The sequence below is a fragment of the Rhinolophus sinicus genome, chromosome 18, assembly GCF_057876585.1.
Source record: "Rhinolophus sinicus isolate RSI-liver-muscle chromosome 18, RSI-T2T, whole genome shotgun sequence".
Taxonomy (NCBI): domain Eukaryota; kingdom Metazoa; phylum Chordata; class Mammalia; order Chiroptera; family Rhinolophidae; genus Rhinolophus; species Rhinolophus sinicus.
In genome coordinates, this window is record NC_142518.1 from 97,740,766 (window position 1) to 97,757,251 (window position 16,486).

Genomic DNA, 16,486 nt, shown 5'->3' on the forward strand with positions numbered 1-16,486 from the left:
GCAAAATGATCACCACAATAAGTCTAGTTAACATCCATCACCATACATTGTTACCAAAAATTGTTTTTCTTGTGATGAGAACTTTTAAGATTTAAGGAGATCTTATTTTTCATTTGCAGGCTTATCATACCCTGTCACACTGGCAGCACCCAACAGAGCAGTGGTGATCACTAGAGAGTGACTGCTGTGCTTTGTGGAACAGTGGAGAAGACTAGTAGGGTCGGCAGAGTGGCGTGGAGACTATAGGGTAGAGTGCGGGTCGCCCAGTGGAGCAGCAACAGTGCCAGTGGGAATATACTTGTTCATGAACACAGGGAGGATCCTAGGAAAGACCTTGAAAGATCAAACAATTGCCACCTACTCTGGCACAGCCTTAGTCCCAAACTACAGGTAAGACCCCCATTCTTGGGGCCTGCCAGAAGTGCTTCAGGTGAAGGACTTTGAAAGAAGCTAAAGATCCTGTGTGAGCAAACGTGTGTAGGGGCCAGAGAAATTCAGTTGTCCCGGTTATTTGTGTCCTTACCTTATCTCTATCGTTAAGTTATTTGAGAATAGCTGCTGAATGATACTCATCTCTGTATTTCCCAAAAGCATGAGCCCTAGTCTGGGTAAAATGCTGCAGGCCAGAGTCTGATGCCTGGTGTAGCAGCAGCAGCGGCAGTGAGAGCAGGCTTGTTCCCAAGCACAGATGACACTCCCCTGCCCCACCATCCCAGGTACCAGAAACGTCTTACTCACCTCTATCCCCCAATGGCATTTAGCTCAGGGCTTACTATGTTTTTACTCATTTTTCAGCTTTCTTGAGACATAATATACATACCACGAATCCACCTACAGTTTGTTTTAATAAATTTATACAATCATGTAACCATCATCACACCACATCATTTTAGAACACTTCCATCATGCCCAAATTTTCCCTTGTGCTCCTTAGCAGTCGTCCTTGCCCCAACCTCCAGACCTAGGCAACCACTGATGTGCCTTCCTAGCTTTCCCTTTTCTAGAAATTTCATATTAAAGAGTCATATAATGTATCTAGTGTCTTTCATTGAATATGTTTGAGATTCATCCATATTGTAACGTGTATCAATATTTTGTTCTTATTCAGGATTAGTGACCAGTCTGAATTCATAAGAGTTTAGTGTTAAGATGTAAGAAAACCAAATCTCTCAATATTCCAATTCTACAGCGAATGTGAGAGGCATATAATAAAAATTTATTTAATCATTTGTGTCTCTGATAATATACAATTTCCAATTTGCAAGTGTCACCATTTTTATTTGGGGTAATTCCCACTACAAATTATAGATCATAAAAGGGTTTTGTGTTGTTAACTAAATGGCCACAAAAATGTTAATATTTATGTCTCATAAAATAGTAAAATGGATAACTAATGAATTGGATTAAAAATAGTTCATTCCTTTTTTATTGCTGAGTCATATTCCATTGTATGGATAAGCCACATTTTGTTTACCCAATTGCTAACTGATGGACGTTTAGGTTGTTTCCAGTTTGTTTTTATGACTAATGCTTCCATGTATATTTGCATACAAGTCTTTATGTGAACATATGTTTTCACTTATCTTGGGATAGCTAGGAGTGAAATTGTGGGGCTATATGGTAAGTGTATGGTCTTTATTGATTTGAAGCACCTTAACAGGTATTAACATATAGGAGGCTGAAAGTACACCCTGTAGCAATGAAACACATGACTAGGGATACGCAAGAGAATTCTAAGAAAAGGGAGATTACTGAGAAGACAGGTAGAAATGCGCTAAGAGATAAATACGTCCACTTTATAATTTGTATCTCAATACCCAGAAAGCCTAAACATCTTATCTGCTGCAAAACTGCCTCAATCTGTTATAATTGTAGAACTTCACATTGACCACAGCATGCAAATTAGGCATGTGTGGGTGGCAAGTACAGTGATTAGGGCATATAAAGGCACCTAAATCTGAATAACCTGCATGGTTGTCCACCTTTGGGGATCCATTAAGTTCAACCATGACAAGAACTTGCTTTAACAAAAAATTCTCTTCAAAGGTTCAATTGGAATGATGACTTTTTTTAAAAAGATTTTATTGGGGAAGGGGAACAGGACTTTATTGGGGAACAGTGTGTACTTCCAGGACTTTTTCCAAGTCAAGCTGTTGTTCTTTCAATCTTAGTTGTGGAGGGCACAGCTCAGCTCCAGGTCCAGCTACCGTTGTTTGTTGCAGGGGACGCATCCCACCATCCCTTGCAGGAGTTGAACCGGCAAACTTGTGGCTGAGAGGACGCGCTCCAGGCTGAGAGGATGTGCTCCAGGCTGAGAGGACGCACTCCAACCGACTGAGCCATCCGGGAGCTCAGCGGCAGCTTAGCTCAAGGTGCCGTGTTCAATCTTAGTTGCAGGGGGGCGCAGCCCACCATCCCTTGTGGGACTCGAGGAATTGAACTTGCAACCTTGTGTTTGAGAGCCCGCTGGCCTATGTGGGAATCAAATTGGCAGCCTTCGGCATTAGGAGCATGGAGCTCCAACCGCCTGAGTCACGAGGCCGGCCCCAAATTTTGGCTGTTTATAGTGCTTACCATTACATAGTTTGTGTTTATTCTACCTGGTCTCTGCAGAAGCCATTCTGAATAGTAGTCTCCCCTTGAAATATGAAACTATACCAATAAAGATTTTGGGCAAGAAATCATGAGGGAGAACAGAGAACACTGTGACAACAGAAATCATTATTACATAGATCCAAATACACCCATGAGTCAAATTGTGTCCTCTTAAAATCTATCTAATCTAACCCAGTTAATTAAGAGCAAGGAAATTTATGTTCTTTCCCAGCACAAGTATATATACATATACAAGTATATATACATATACATATATGTATATGTATGTATGTATGTATGTATGTATGTATATAAATATGTAATTAGGGACTTATGCATTGAGAATTCTGGTTATTTATTTTTCAGTTATCAAACATACAAACTGAATTTGTGCTTGAGTCAGTTTATCGACTTCATCTTTCTCCCATTGGAAAGATCACCCCAAGCACCCTGGGTGATTTGAGCATATGAGGTACCCAAGAGTTCAGTAGATCTGGTTTGCCAGGGACTGAAAAACATAGGGGGCATCACATCACAAAATTCCTTTTTCTTTAATGAAAACCCACAGAAATAGCTCTTGGACCTCAATATCAGGAAAATCCATGCATCTCTTGAACTGGATTATTTTTATTGTGCATAAGTGGTTCTCAGAATGTGGTCCCCAACCAGCAGCACCGCTATCACCTGGGAACTTGTTAGAAATGCAAATAATCAGACCTCACCCCAGACCTACAAAACTAGAAACTCTGGAGGTGAAACCCAGCAATCTGTGTTTTGATAAGTTTCCTGGTGATTTGGATGCAAGCCAAACTTTGAGAACCACTGTCCTGTGTAACCAATGGCTGAGAACCTTGGAGGCAAATCTGCAGTCTCTCTCTAGCAACTGTTTTCTGATCTCTCTCTCCTTACCACTTTAGAGGCAAAGAAAAGTTCTTCAGCACCCGTAGATCCCCAACTCCTTGGAGATTTTAAAAAGATTTTGCCGACACTGAATTGGACTAAACCAGGAAACTCAACTTCAGAAAACTGATCATTTATTTGTTCAATATCCAATACTTCCTTCAAGTTACAGGCTACATTAAGATTGTATTACAATTGCTTAATCTATAACCAAGTAGTTGGTTTTGAAAACCTTGGGTGACCAATTATGCACTAAAGACAAACAAGCAAACAAAAAAGGATTTCATCATTTTATATAAGCTAAGTGCCCTGCAACTTTAACTACAAAAGATTAAGTAGACATGGTTATGTTTTGTGGGTGAATTATACGGTAAAAGAAGTAGATATAAAAGCAGATGTATTTAAATTATCTATCGTGATTTGCTTGTTAGCCTGGAAATCCATTGTTCTTTGGTTAACAAAACATGCAGAGAACCTAAGACCACAATGCCAAATGAGCAAATATGGCTCATTGTCAGGAACTGAGTGTTTTTCAGCTCTTTTTTTTAAAAAAAAAATTAGTTTATTGCCATGACAATTGTTAGTAAAATTACATAGGTTTCAGGTGTACAATTCTGTAATACATCATCTGTAGATCACATTGTGTATTCAACACCCAGGGTCAGTTCTCTTTCCATCACCATATATTTGATCCCCCTTACCCTCATCTACCACTCCCCTCCCCCATTACCCTCTGGTAACCACTAAACTATTGTCTGTGTCTATGAGTTTTGCTTTCAGCTCTTATCACTGATTTTTTAACATTTCAGAATCCAGAGAGAACACATTGCATCTCAGCTATGGAGTAGTTGTGTGCGCTTGCATGAAATACTTTCCCCCTCTGAACCTCATTACTGCCTCTGAAAAAAACAGAGGATTTGATGTTATCATCTCTAAGGTCACTTCCATCTCTGATATTCTGGGATTCTAGGGATGAGAACACCACTGCTCCAGCCGCACCCCTACATCACTGGTCTCTCCTGACCTCTCCTGACTGAAAGGAAGACAGAGGAGGAAAGGCAGGCGGGCGGCTGCATGCAGCCTGATGGAGGCATGCCTGAGGTCTTTGGTATCCAGATGATTTTGGAAATCACAGGCAGGGTTGGTTTCTTGCTGTGTGGCTATCAGTCAAGGTGTGAATTTGGAGATACTGTTTGCTTATTGGTAAATGATATTCAGGAATCCCAGAGAGATTTTATCATTAGCTTTGTGAGAACAAGATATGAACCATATACAGCCTTTTACTGTAGAGACAATCTTAAGGAGCCAGCCCAGTGCATGAAATTACTTGAGTGTATATAATTAAAAGCTAGGGGACTCGGGGTTATCCAAACATTCCTCTCCCCATTCCCATCAAAAACAGTTATTTGTCGAGTAATTCAAGCTCTGGAGATAATTTCATAAAGAGTAGACGATAGGTATGGTTTATGGGACTCAAATTAACCAGATAATTGATTCAATTCATCTAATTCACTTTCCTTGTCATTTTTATTGTAACTATTCTGTTAGTAGAAAGAGCAATTTTCGCTTGCCCCTCCTGTTCATTGGCTAGCCAAATACTTTGCTGCTTTTCATTTAACTTCCCAGACTAATTCTGATATAGATATATTTGTAAATATCTTACTATAAAAAGTTTCTCCTAGCTGAGAGATTATCCTTTGAATTTGATCATTTTAGAGACTACTTCGTAGCAGGTTATATTATTACATGCCTTCAAACTGCTCGTTTCCCACTCCCAAGCACCGCCCACCTCACGTACACACACATAAATCACATACATTTTCTGTAACAAGGGGCTTTTTTTGCTGTACTACGGTAATTGTCTGAATTTTCTGCTCCCTTCAGTTGATGTAAACATCGTCTACATGTCCATCATCTTGGGAGTAACCTATGTCATACCCTCACTTGAAAATAATGATTTTCATTCTCACAAGTCCTTTTGTGTCAGACCCTCGAGCTGTGTTTGGTGTTATTTTGTTTTGGAACAAGTCACGTTCATGTTAATCATTTCTAAAGAGACAAACCCTAAGCTGCATTTAAAAAATATATGACATTAAAACAGACAAACAGTAAAAACTGTTTTATTGGGACATTTAGAGACAAAGAAACTGGTGGTTTGCCTGGATTTTTCATCTCTTAAAGTTTGCTTTGCTATTGTGCAGTGCAGCCCCAGTAATATGCACAGAGTTGGGAGTCACCATGCGTCAGAGCTAAGTGATCAGCCCAAATCACCTGAATTAATCCTCCTTGGAAGTGACATCAGCCCTGTCCAAATGTGAATGATTTGTTGCTTCAGCACCTCACTGGTATGAAATCTAGAGGAATGGGTTCAACTTTGTACTTCAGGGGACACATGTACTTATTTATCATGTAAAAGAATGTGCATTAGACTACTTCTGATTGCAGAGAAATGAATGAGCTCCAGGAGAAAAGTGACAAGATCTACGTAGAGCTTCGTGGTTAGATATGGGAACAGAGCCATTCTAATAAACAATAGGTATTATTCTGTACTATATAGGTATTCATAAGATTCCCCAACAGGGAAGAACAAGCAACTGCAGAGCATTTCCCCAACCCCCCTCCTTCTGTCACTGAAACGTCAATAAAACTCCTCCACCTCCCACTCTTCAGTGCCAGATCCGTAAGCACTTAGCCAAGCATGCTGGGAGACACAGTACAACTGAAGGAAAGGAGTATCCGGATGTCTTGAATTTGCTTGCCATTCTGCTCTGTTCCTCTGCCACCTCATTACTAGACGTGGGCATTGGACGTGATAATCAACTGTATTTGTACTGAGCAGAAGAATATTAAAGGCTTAGTCTTCAGAAGAAATGCCTCAAAGACAGCCTCAGTCACCTAATCAGACTTTAATTTCAACCACAAATGATACAGAATCATCCAGCTCTGTCGTTCCTAATGATACCAAAAATAAAGGATGGACCACAGAGAACTCTCCAGGAATAGAAGCATTATGTGCCATCTATATCACGTATGCTGTGATCATTTCAGTGGGCATCCTTGGAAATGCTATTCTCATCAAAGTCTTTTTCAAGACAAAATCCATGCAAACGGTTCCAAATATTTTCATCACCAGCCTGGCTTTTGGAGATCTTTTACTTCTGCTAACTTGTGTGCCAGTGGATGCAACTCACTACCTTGCAGAAGGATGGCTGTTCGGAAGAATTGGCTGTAAGGTGCTCTCTTTCATCCGGCTCACTTCTGTTGGTGTGTCAGTGTTCACGTTAACAATTCTCAGCGCTGACAGGTGGGTTTCTTTTCTGTTATATTTGCCAGGATGTGAAATGAGGCAAAAAGAGAGGAAAGCTTGTACTTAGCATTCACTGGCTACGATTCTGCTTTCCTCACACTCTGTAACCTGGGTGTAAGATCGAAAAATCAAGGGGAATTTTAAATAAAAGTTGATGTAATAATGTTAAAATTCCTGTGTTAGCATCAGAGGAGAGGTTTAAATTGTATGTTTTAGGGATAATCTATTGTCTTTGAAGTATGATTGTTTGCTTAAAAGAATATTTGAATGGTGTCCCCCCCTCCAGTTTATTAAGTAAGGCAAATTGTTCCAGGTGTAAAAGAAAAACAATTCATGCGTTATACGTTAGTGCTGCCTAGTGGTGCAATATTGTCAACATTAAAACATCAGCCTGGGTGTGAAATTGACCACATATACATTACTGACTACCCAGAAAAAATGGTAAAAAGATACATGTATCTAATTTATTTGAAATTCATCAAATTAATTAACGGCAGGAAAACGGTGAGATTTTCAGCTTGTTGATAACTCATTGTAATGTCATCACTTAATTGCATTTGTTCTCTATAGGCATTCAAAGACATTCTCATTTTCAGAGAAATAAACTAATCTTGGTTGAGTACCTCTGGTAGTCAGGGTGTTTGGGCTCTGTTAGGATATTTTCAGTTCAAGTATTGTGTTTTTCTGTGTTCCTAGTGTAGAATGATAACTGAAAGCATGAAAAAATTGAGGCTCTGAAGGTTAAAAGCGATGCTTAAGAAAGTCTGCAAGAAGTCTGTAATCAATGCCTGGCCATATCAGAAGGAATAGCTTCTTCGGATTCTGGGATCAGAAAGGAAGCAAAGCTTTCCCTGGGTCTTTTATGGATCTTTGCTTTAACTCATTTTATATTCTATTTGAGGGCAGATTTACTTAAAGGCTGTAGATTTTAAGGTGGATTTCTCAGAATTAAGAGGCATCTTTGAATGGGCATGGGGCTTCCGATCTCACCCTTGCCTTGCCCTAAATCTACCTACAGATCAGCTTGGGCAAAAACTAAGCAGTTTTGAATAGGGAAGAAATTAACCCTCTCCTCTTTACTGCAAAAACTCAGGGAATTCTTTTCTAGGAAGCTTGATGACTGCTCATTCATGAAGAAAGGAGAATTAGGTTTAACATCAGTCACTTATACAAAAAGGAAGTCTTTTAGAACACTTAAGGTAATACATAGGAAATGAATCACTCTCAATCACACACAAAATCATGCTGAAAAATATGTGTCTTAAATAGAGGATATATACATAAAATTATAAAATTGCAAACCGGAATATCTCATATGGGTGAATGAGAGAAGAGGTAATTAGCATAAATAAAAATACTGGGATGTATTATATATATTTGAAACCAGAACCAATTCCACTTGGTTAACGTTGATTTGGTTATATACACTCAGATAGGAAGTAGAACGGGATGACTGCTTCTACCCCTAAGATTCTGCAATTTCCATGTTTATTTTGACCTTTGCGTATGCTTTTTTGTTTCTAGATACAAGGCAGTTGTGAAGCCACTGGAGCGACAGCCCTCCAATGCCATCCTGAAGACCTGTGCCAAAGCTGGCTGCATCTGGATTGTGTCTATGATAATTGCTCTACCAGAGGCTATATTTTCAAATGTATATACTTTTCAAGATCCCAACAAAAATATGACATTTGAATCATGTGCCTTTTATCCTGTTTCTGAGAGGCTCCTGCAAGAGATACATTCTCTGCTGTGCTTCTTAGTGTTTTACATTATTCCACTCTCTATTATCTCTGTCTATTATTCTTTGATTGCTAGGACTCTTTACAAAAGCACCTTGAACATACCTACTGAGGAACAAAGGCATGCCCGCAAGCAGGTATGTATTAATCAGGACTCATGTGGGAATTTAGAAGTGGAATTCCTATTTTAGCACCTTTGAGAAATAAATACGATAGCAGTATACTGTTTTTGTTATGGTCATGGGCTCTTAAATCTGTCAGATCCAGAATTTAATTCCAGCTCTATCACATACTAGCTGAGCAATCTTGAGCAAGTTAATTAACCTCTCTGAGCCTCAGTTTCCTCATCTGTAAAATGAAGATGGGGACTGGATGCTATATATATGAAATGCTTCGCAGAATTCCTGGTGCACCATTCAATAAATGGTACAACCACTATTATTAGAAAGGGGGGCAGCTGAAGTTTGGGAGCAGTCGAAATTATTTACCCCATGGAATAGTGAGGAACATTGCACATGATGAGAATATAAAGTGAAGCATGTGTTGTTTTAGAAAGTGTAACAGAATGATAGAAAGACACAGGATGCAAACCAATGACATACAGATGGGTAAACTGAGGTCTCCAGGGATGAAGTGCCAGTGGCAAGAGAACAGTGACACACACAAGCTTAAGATAATTACAAGAGCCAGGTGTGAGCTCCTCTCCTAAATGCAAACAGAATAAAAAGGTTGCCAAAACATTGTTCCATTTGATTCTTTTAAAAGACAACAGGATTTGTCTTTCTTGGAGGGAGAGGGATGATTCCATTTACCTTTCGACAAGTACACGCAGAGCTTAGTGTTTTTGTTTTTGTTTTTTGAGCTGCTCCATTCGGTTGCTTCAACAGTGGTGCTCATAAGGCTAAAGTTGCATATTTAATGCCTATGTGAACAGTTATCTTTGCTCTCTCTGTGACCACAGGCAATATCTTCACCTCATCTGACTCATGTCTCTTATTAATAGGTGTAGGTAGGATTCTTTTCACATATGAAGGAGGCATGTTGGTTTTTATTTCTTTGACTATATAGAATTCCTATAGATTAAAAACAATTTTTGGTACTAACTTGACAACTTTCATGAACCCCAGAAGAATATTCTAACCTAATCAACCTCTGCTGATATGGTGAAAGCAGTGTTGTATCTCGCTCTATTTTTTAATTACAGTTTTGAGAATTCCATACTCCTTGAGATAATTGGAGACATCCTAGAGTACCTCAAAACCAGGGGTGGAAGTCTCTGAATTAGAGCTAATGAGACCAAGATCATGAGTTACCATGCCAATTAATTTGCTGTATTCTATAGCCACAGGCTGCCTTCCCACGTGTCCCAGCCAGTTATCTCACAAGCACATGTTCAAAGGGACACCAGCTTGTTAACTGTAAATTTCTATGTAAATCTAAAGAATGGCTTTTAAAAATCTCTGCCAGCTAAATGATTTTTTCTTTTGCCATTTTTCTTCCCCCTCGTAGATTGCATCCCGGAAGAGAATTGCCAAAACAGTGTTGGTGCTGGTCGCTCTGTTTGCTCTCTGCTGGTTGCCAAATCACCTCTTATATCTGTACCGCTCGTTCACTTATCAAACCTACGTGGACCCCTCTGCCATTCATTTTGTTGTGACCATTGTGTCTCGGATTCTGGCTTTCAGCAATTCTTGTGTAAACCCCTTTGCTCTTTACTGGCTGAGCAAAACCTTCCAGCAGCATTTCAAAGCTCAGTTGTTCTGTTGCAAGGCAGAGCTGCCTGAGCTTCCTGCTGATACCCCTCTTAACAATCTGGCTGTGATGGGAAGGGTCCCCTGTGCTGGGAGCACGCAGGTGTCTGAAATTAGTGTGACCTTGTTCACTGGGGGTAGTGTGAAGAAAGAAGATGACAGAGTCTAGATTTAAAATAGTATTTTTCCTCCCAGCGTGTGTATCCAACTCTGAACTATGCGTAAGTGTATGGTGTCAGGATTTTTGTTGTTTGTGAACTGTGTTGAAATCTTAGGAGTGAAGGACCCTATAAGTGAAAGACAAACCATGATTTTTTTCACTGTACAAACATTAATGTTATTTGACTTTCTATATAAAATGAAGCCCCATTAGGTGTAGAAAGATTTTATATATATATATATATAAAATCAGTGGGTCCTAAGGGAGTTTGCATAGGTGGAAAGCTAAACAAGATGTCACTTAAAAATCTAATTTGTTCCATCACATCTATAATGCTTCTAATTTCTCATATATGCCTGTGATTTGCATAAAACTGTGTTTGTATTACGTGGTGTAAATCTAGAGATTATACCTTACATATGAAAAGGGGATCAAAAACATCTCTTCTGCACTTTTCTTAAAAACAAAGTCCTAAAAAATAACACTTCACAGGTTTTTTTGACTGCCCTTTTCCATTAATCTCTATTCCATTATAACTACAACTGTTCCATTGCAATGAAAATGTTTTGGGATCAGCGAGTATAAAGTAATGAGTAAGGATCAGGGGCAGGGAGCTTGCCTTACTGGGTCAACACTTACGGACTTAGTGTAGTTCCACTTACAACTACCATTGATTATTGGGCAATGTTCTCTTTCACAAATATTGTGAAGAACTTGCCTTATTTATAGGCAGAATAAGTGGCCACATCTATGGTGTCACTTGAGGGCCCCAGAAAAGGACCCTTGTTGAAAAATCTGCGAGCCTGCTGCAGTCTGAAATTCTTTCTTTAAGGAAATTTCTTTCTTTCTAGTAAGCAGTGCCCTCTTTCTAAAAAATGCAGAAGTACCACATGAAATCCCTAACACCTGGGTGTGCAGTTGTAACCAGATCATGTTCCTGCTTGACTTCATTAAACCCAGTGGGGTGCCTAAGTCCTGTAAGAGTATGACCTAATTAATCTCTGCCCTTGGAAATCAGATGGAAGGTTCTGGTTTCCTATCCTCTGCTCCTACTTGCTAACGCTGTAAGCTTGTTAATAATTGTTATTTCAAACAACTGTTGTCAGTAGTTGTCAGATTGAGACTTGTGGGTTCAGAAGATGTTTTCTTGGGGGCAATTTAATGCATTTGTTTGGCACTAGAGATAGCTAAATTTGTATTTTCAAAAACTTGATTTTGGGGTGTGCTTTTGGTAGTTTTGATTGAGCTTTCTTCAAATGGCTTGTGTAGTTGTGAACTTTGCTAATGATGTGGCTCAAAAAGTGGATATATAGTAACACTAGACTACATTTCTGTAAAATTGGTTCACTTAAGTGGGGAGTGCCAATATTGTATTAATACTGTTTTAAGTCGGGCATTGTAATAAGCAGGGCAAAACAAATAAATATTAAATAAAGTTTCAAATGACTGCGTAACTTTGTATTCTAAAAACAATACTTCTGACAGCATGTAACCGAGAACCCATTTTAATCCCAAAATTTAAGTTATTTTCAAGTCACAAAGCTCCCAAATATTTTACTATTTTCCTCACTCTGGGTAAAAATTACATCTTTTCTCTCCTAAGGATATAACATTTTAGAGATAACTTGGTAAAAGTACCAGATTACAAGACAGCCTTTTAGCAGTTGATAAAACTAGAGCTCAAAGAACTTTCACTTTCTACATTCTACGTAATCCCAAAGTGACTTAGGGATCCGATATAAACTAATTCCCTAATTAGTTTTATAGGGCATCAGCCTCTGTCGCGCGGGGCAACCTGCGGGGTCTCTGGTCCCACTCCCCACATAAGAACGCAGGATATGGTGAGGCCAAAAAGGAACACCCACGGAGCCATAGGTAGGGGAGTCATACCACTATGGTCTCACTGGAGGCTGGGCCCACTGGACGCGCGACCTGCCGTCCGCCTTTCCGCCAACCGACCGATGACTCTCCTCCACTCTCCTCGACTCTTCCTCTACTCTCTTCTGCTCTCCTCGGCTCTCCTTGGCTCCTCGGCAGTCCTCGGCAATCCTCAACTCTCCTTGGTAGCCGCAGCAGTTATACTAGCGGCCAATCGGCTAACCGGCCACAGCCGACGGCCAATCAGCCACAGCTGACGGCCATCCACTACCCGAGCCAGCACCCCTCCACGTGAGGCCGAGAGCTTGTAAACTACTTTCTGGGGCTCTCTCCCCACAGCCTCCCATCCAGAATTAAAGAATTGGGATTAAAATTCATAGAATTGTTTTGATTTTTTTTGGAGGGAATGGTCTCTCTCTTTTTTTTTAAACAGATTTTCCTTGTCAGGACTAACCTTACAAGTAAGCCCCAATATCCAGAATTTATTTCACAATGCCTATTGTTGTACCAGAAATGTTACTACAGAAAATTGCATTTCTTTGGAGAGGGTCCTAAATATGAAGAGAGTTGGGACACATGGAGAACAAATCTTGTATACTTTTCAGTTTTGCTCTGGGTTTGTCCTGATCTACAAGGTCAGACAATTAAGTTCATGAACTCATCCTAGAAAAAGTGCTACATATCACTATGGTCACTGTGGGGACAGAGCCAGGAGTGCAGTTTCCAGGCTCTCGGCATCACGTGGAAAGGTGCTGGCTCGGGTAGCAAATGGCCATCAACTGTGATTGGATAGCCATCAGCTGTGGCTAGTTGGCCGTCAGCTGTAACCAGTGAGCCATTGGCCACTAATATAACTGCTGTGGCTACCCTAGCAGAAAATGGGGGCTAGCAAGAAGATGGTGGCTGAGCTAGCAAGAGCGGACTGCAGTTAGCATAGAGGATCGCAATTTGCAAGTGGGGTGGGTTGGCAGAGAAGTGGACAGCAAGTTGCGGATCATGTGGTTCCTGCTTCCTGTGTCTCCAACCCAGCTGCCAGCGAGACTGTAGTGGCATGACTCCCCAATCTATGGCTCCGTGGGTGTTCCTTTTTGGCCTCACCCTATCCTGTGTTCTTGTGCGGGAAGCGAGAGCTGAGACCCTGCATGACAGTCACCTGCAAAGTACTCCCCTTGGGTAGCTATGCACCAACACCAGCGCCTAGTCCACTCTTCAAAGCAATTTTGGAGCTGTCTTTCTGGAATGGACATCAGAGCTGTCGTATTACCCTTGATGTCCTGAATGTCATCAACGTGTCTTCCTTTCAATATTTCCTTTATCTTCGGGTAAAGAAAGACATCACCGGGGGCCAGATCAGGTGAGTAGGGAGAGTGTTCCAATAGTTGTTTGTTTACTGGCTAAAAACTCCCTCACAGACAGTGCCATGTGAGCGAGCTGGTGCATTGTCGTAATGCAAGAGCCATGGATTATTGGCGAAAAACTCAGGTTGTCTAACTTTTTTGCGCGCGCAGCCTTTTCGGTACTTCCAAATAGTAAACTTGGTTAACTGTCCAGTTGGTACAAATTCATAATGAATAATCCCTCTGATATCAAAAAAGGTTAGCAACATTTTGCAACAAGTTCGCGAACTTAATTGTCAGACCTCATAAGACTGGGAATAATGGACCATAATAATATATTATAAAGCAGGAAAACAAAGTCACAAACTTCGATACAACCAAAACGTCCAATGGGGAAGTGTTTGTCATTGAAGTTGAAAGTGCCACAAAATATTTAACTGGCATAGCTACTGAAAATAGCAAATTTGGGTTTAAGAATTTCTGCAGTTACGACTTTAGGTCAGGGATCCATCAATCTTTTTGTCAAAAGGAGTTACTTTTATTTCCACTAAGTTTTGACATTGAAGGAAGTGGGAACAGGAAAATTCCCAAATAGAGTTAGCTTGAATAGGCCATTTAAAAAAATCTCATTTGGTATAGCTCAGTAATTTTCCAGAAAGAGTTCCTAGACCAGGTAGGTGACTTCTCTGGCCAAGAAGTCTTTGCTTTTGTAAGTTAATGTATTTTTATTTACCAGGAAGGTCACGGCCTATCAAGCCAGGAGTACAATACAGATCACCGCTTACAAAGTTCAGAGAGAGAAGAATGAAGAAGATATTCAAAATGAAGCTGGCTGTCTGGGTTCCAAGACTGGTTCAGCTTCTTGGGTCCAGCTGCCCCTCATGCAGCCCATCTACATTCTGGTCCTGGAATTTCAGGAGCTACCCTCTATCTTTATAATAATAAAGGTCCCCTCTATTTGCTTGTTACCTTAAGTGTTTCTCTGACTTGCAAAAGAATCTTGAAAAAGACAGGTTACGAAGACAGAGACGTTTCCAGATTACCTCGGGATTACTAGGGAGTTAATTCTACGAATACACAGGGAAATAAGAACAAACAGGAACCAGGCCTCATTGAGACAATAGCATTGTTTAAAAAAACAACTGTCAGGTCTCATGGTAAAATAGAATGCTATTGTAGCCACAAGTGTGCTTAGCTCCCGACTCCACTGTTATGGTGACTCAGTGACCCTCTGTCCATGTCAGGTTCTCCTCTCACCTCTGGGGAACTTCACAGCAGGCCTCTGTTCTGCTAGTCACCTTTCCTATGTGGGCCTCCCTGCTTTTGTGCTACTCTATGTCCCTGTTTGTTCCATACTCATTCCTCACTGGGAGAGGCTTATTGGCTCAGTTCATCAAATTCAGTCTAGAAGGTAGGCTTCTGGAAAGCCTTTGAGCCAGGTTGGCTGGGTTACATGGGATGCAGGCATAAGGAACCTTTTTGACTCCTTACTAAGAGGGGCCTGCAGATACAGCAGGCACTCAGAGTGTCATATGCAGTAGGGCTGTGTATCATATTATCACCTATGCTGTGAATTCACTCAGGAATTAAATGGGAACCCAATAACACATTGCTGAAAACAGCTGTATACTATTTTTGGATCCAGGAAGAAATATTTAGCAATGCTTAAATGAGCCTAATAAAACTCGTGTTATCTATATTATAAACTGCATGCAAGTTCAGTTCTCCACTAGTTCCCAACAGAACAAGAACTTCATAAAAAGAAATGTAATTGAAAAAAAAACCCAAGATACTATTTAAAAATCATTGTTATGGTGGAAACCATGTTCACAAAGCTGGTGTTTGGGGAGCAAGAATTTTCTAGAACCCATACTCAACTGCTATGTTTAGAAACAAAGGACATAGAAACAATTTCTTCTGGGACTTTTTCCCCCACCCTCAAGTCTGGGTTATGAACTTTATGTTTACATATAATGGGTTTATTATTTTAAAGGAATTAATAAATATTTTTAAATGGTTGTTTTTTGACAAATACTGATAGGTATAATCTATATAAACAAAAATTCTTTGAGGTCTTCAGTAACTTTTGAGTGTAAAGGGGTCCTGAGACCAGAAAGTTTGAGAACTGCTGCATCCAGTATTTCTAGCCTATCATTTCCCAAATAAGTGTGTTGCCCTTGAGCTGTGCCTGTCTTGTTGACTGCTGTGTAGCCAGAGCTTACCCAGTATAGTGCCCGGCACTTAGCAAGAGCTCAATAAACATCCATCCAATTAAAAATTACAGACTTCTTCATTTTCAGTGATGTGCAATTTCTTAAAGAAAAAAAAGTTGTTTAGAGGAAAAGCATTGTATCTTTCTAAAATAAATAAAAAACAACAAAAACGGCCAATAAAGATGGTGTTTACACTTGGATGTTTATGTTTCAGGTTTCGAGCTTCAGCACCTCTGAATCATGAAGTACAAGAGGCAGGCAACTAACTGCTGCCCTCTCTCCGTTTCCAGAGTCCATCTGCAGCCTGAGGAAGGTACCACAGAGATAAAGGAGGGGGCTGAGGTTTGGAAAAGGTTAGTCCTTCCACTCATGCTCCTTCGTTCACTCACTCATTCACTCATTCACATCAGACCCCATGCTAGGTGCTTACGCCACCAAGATGAAACAAACAGATTCGGCGCCTACCCTAAGCAATCAGAAAAAAAGAAGTAAAGACACATTTCCCACGCGGAGGAGGAGCCTTTGTGCAAAGGAGGTGTGGCCTTTTCTCCGCAAGACAAACCTGTTCCGCCTGCCCCATGCACCCCAAGATGGCGGCGCCCCGAC

At 40.4% G+C, this 16,486-nt stretch overlaps 1 protein-coding gene across 1 annotated transcript; it reads left to right on the forward strand.

Moving 5' to 3' along the window:
• The first annotated feature begins 6,365 nt into the window (after window positions 1–6,365).
• On the forward strand, window positions 6,366–11,910 carry BRS3 (bombesin receptor subtype 3). Its single transcript, XM_019714666.3, has 3 exons — window positions 6,366–6,799; window positions 8,327–8,678; window positions 10,051–11,910. Exons 1-3 carry the CDS (start codon window positions 6,366–6,368, stop codon window positions 10,459–10,461), a joined length of 1,197 nt encoding a protein of 398 aa, XP_019570225.2. The 3' UTR covers window positions 10,462–11,910.
• The last annotated feature ends 4,576 nt before the right edge of the window (window positions 11,911–16,486 follow it).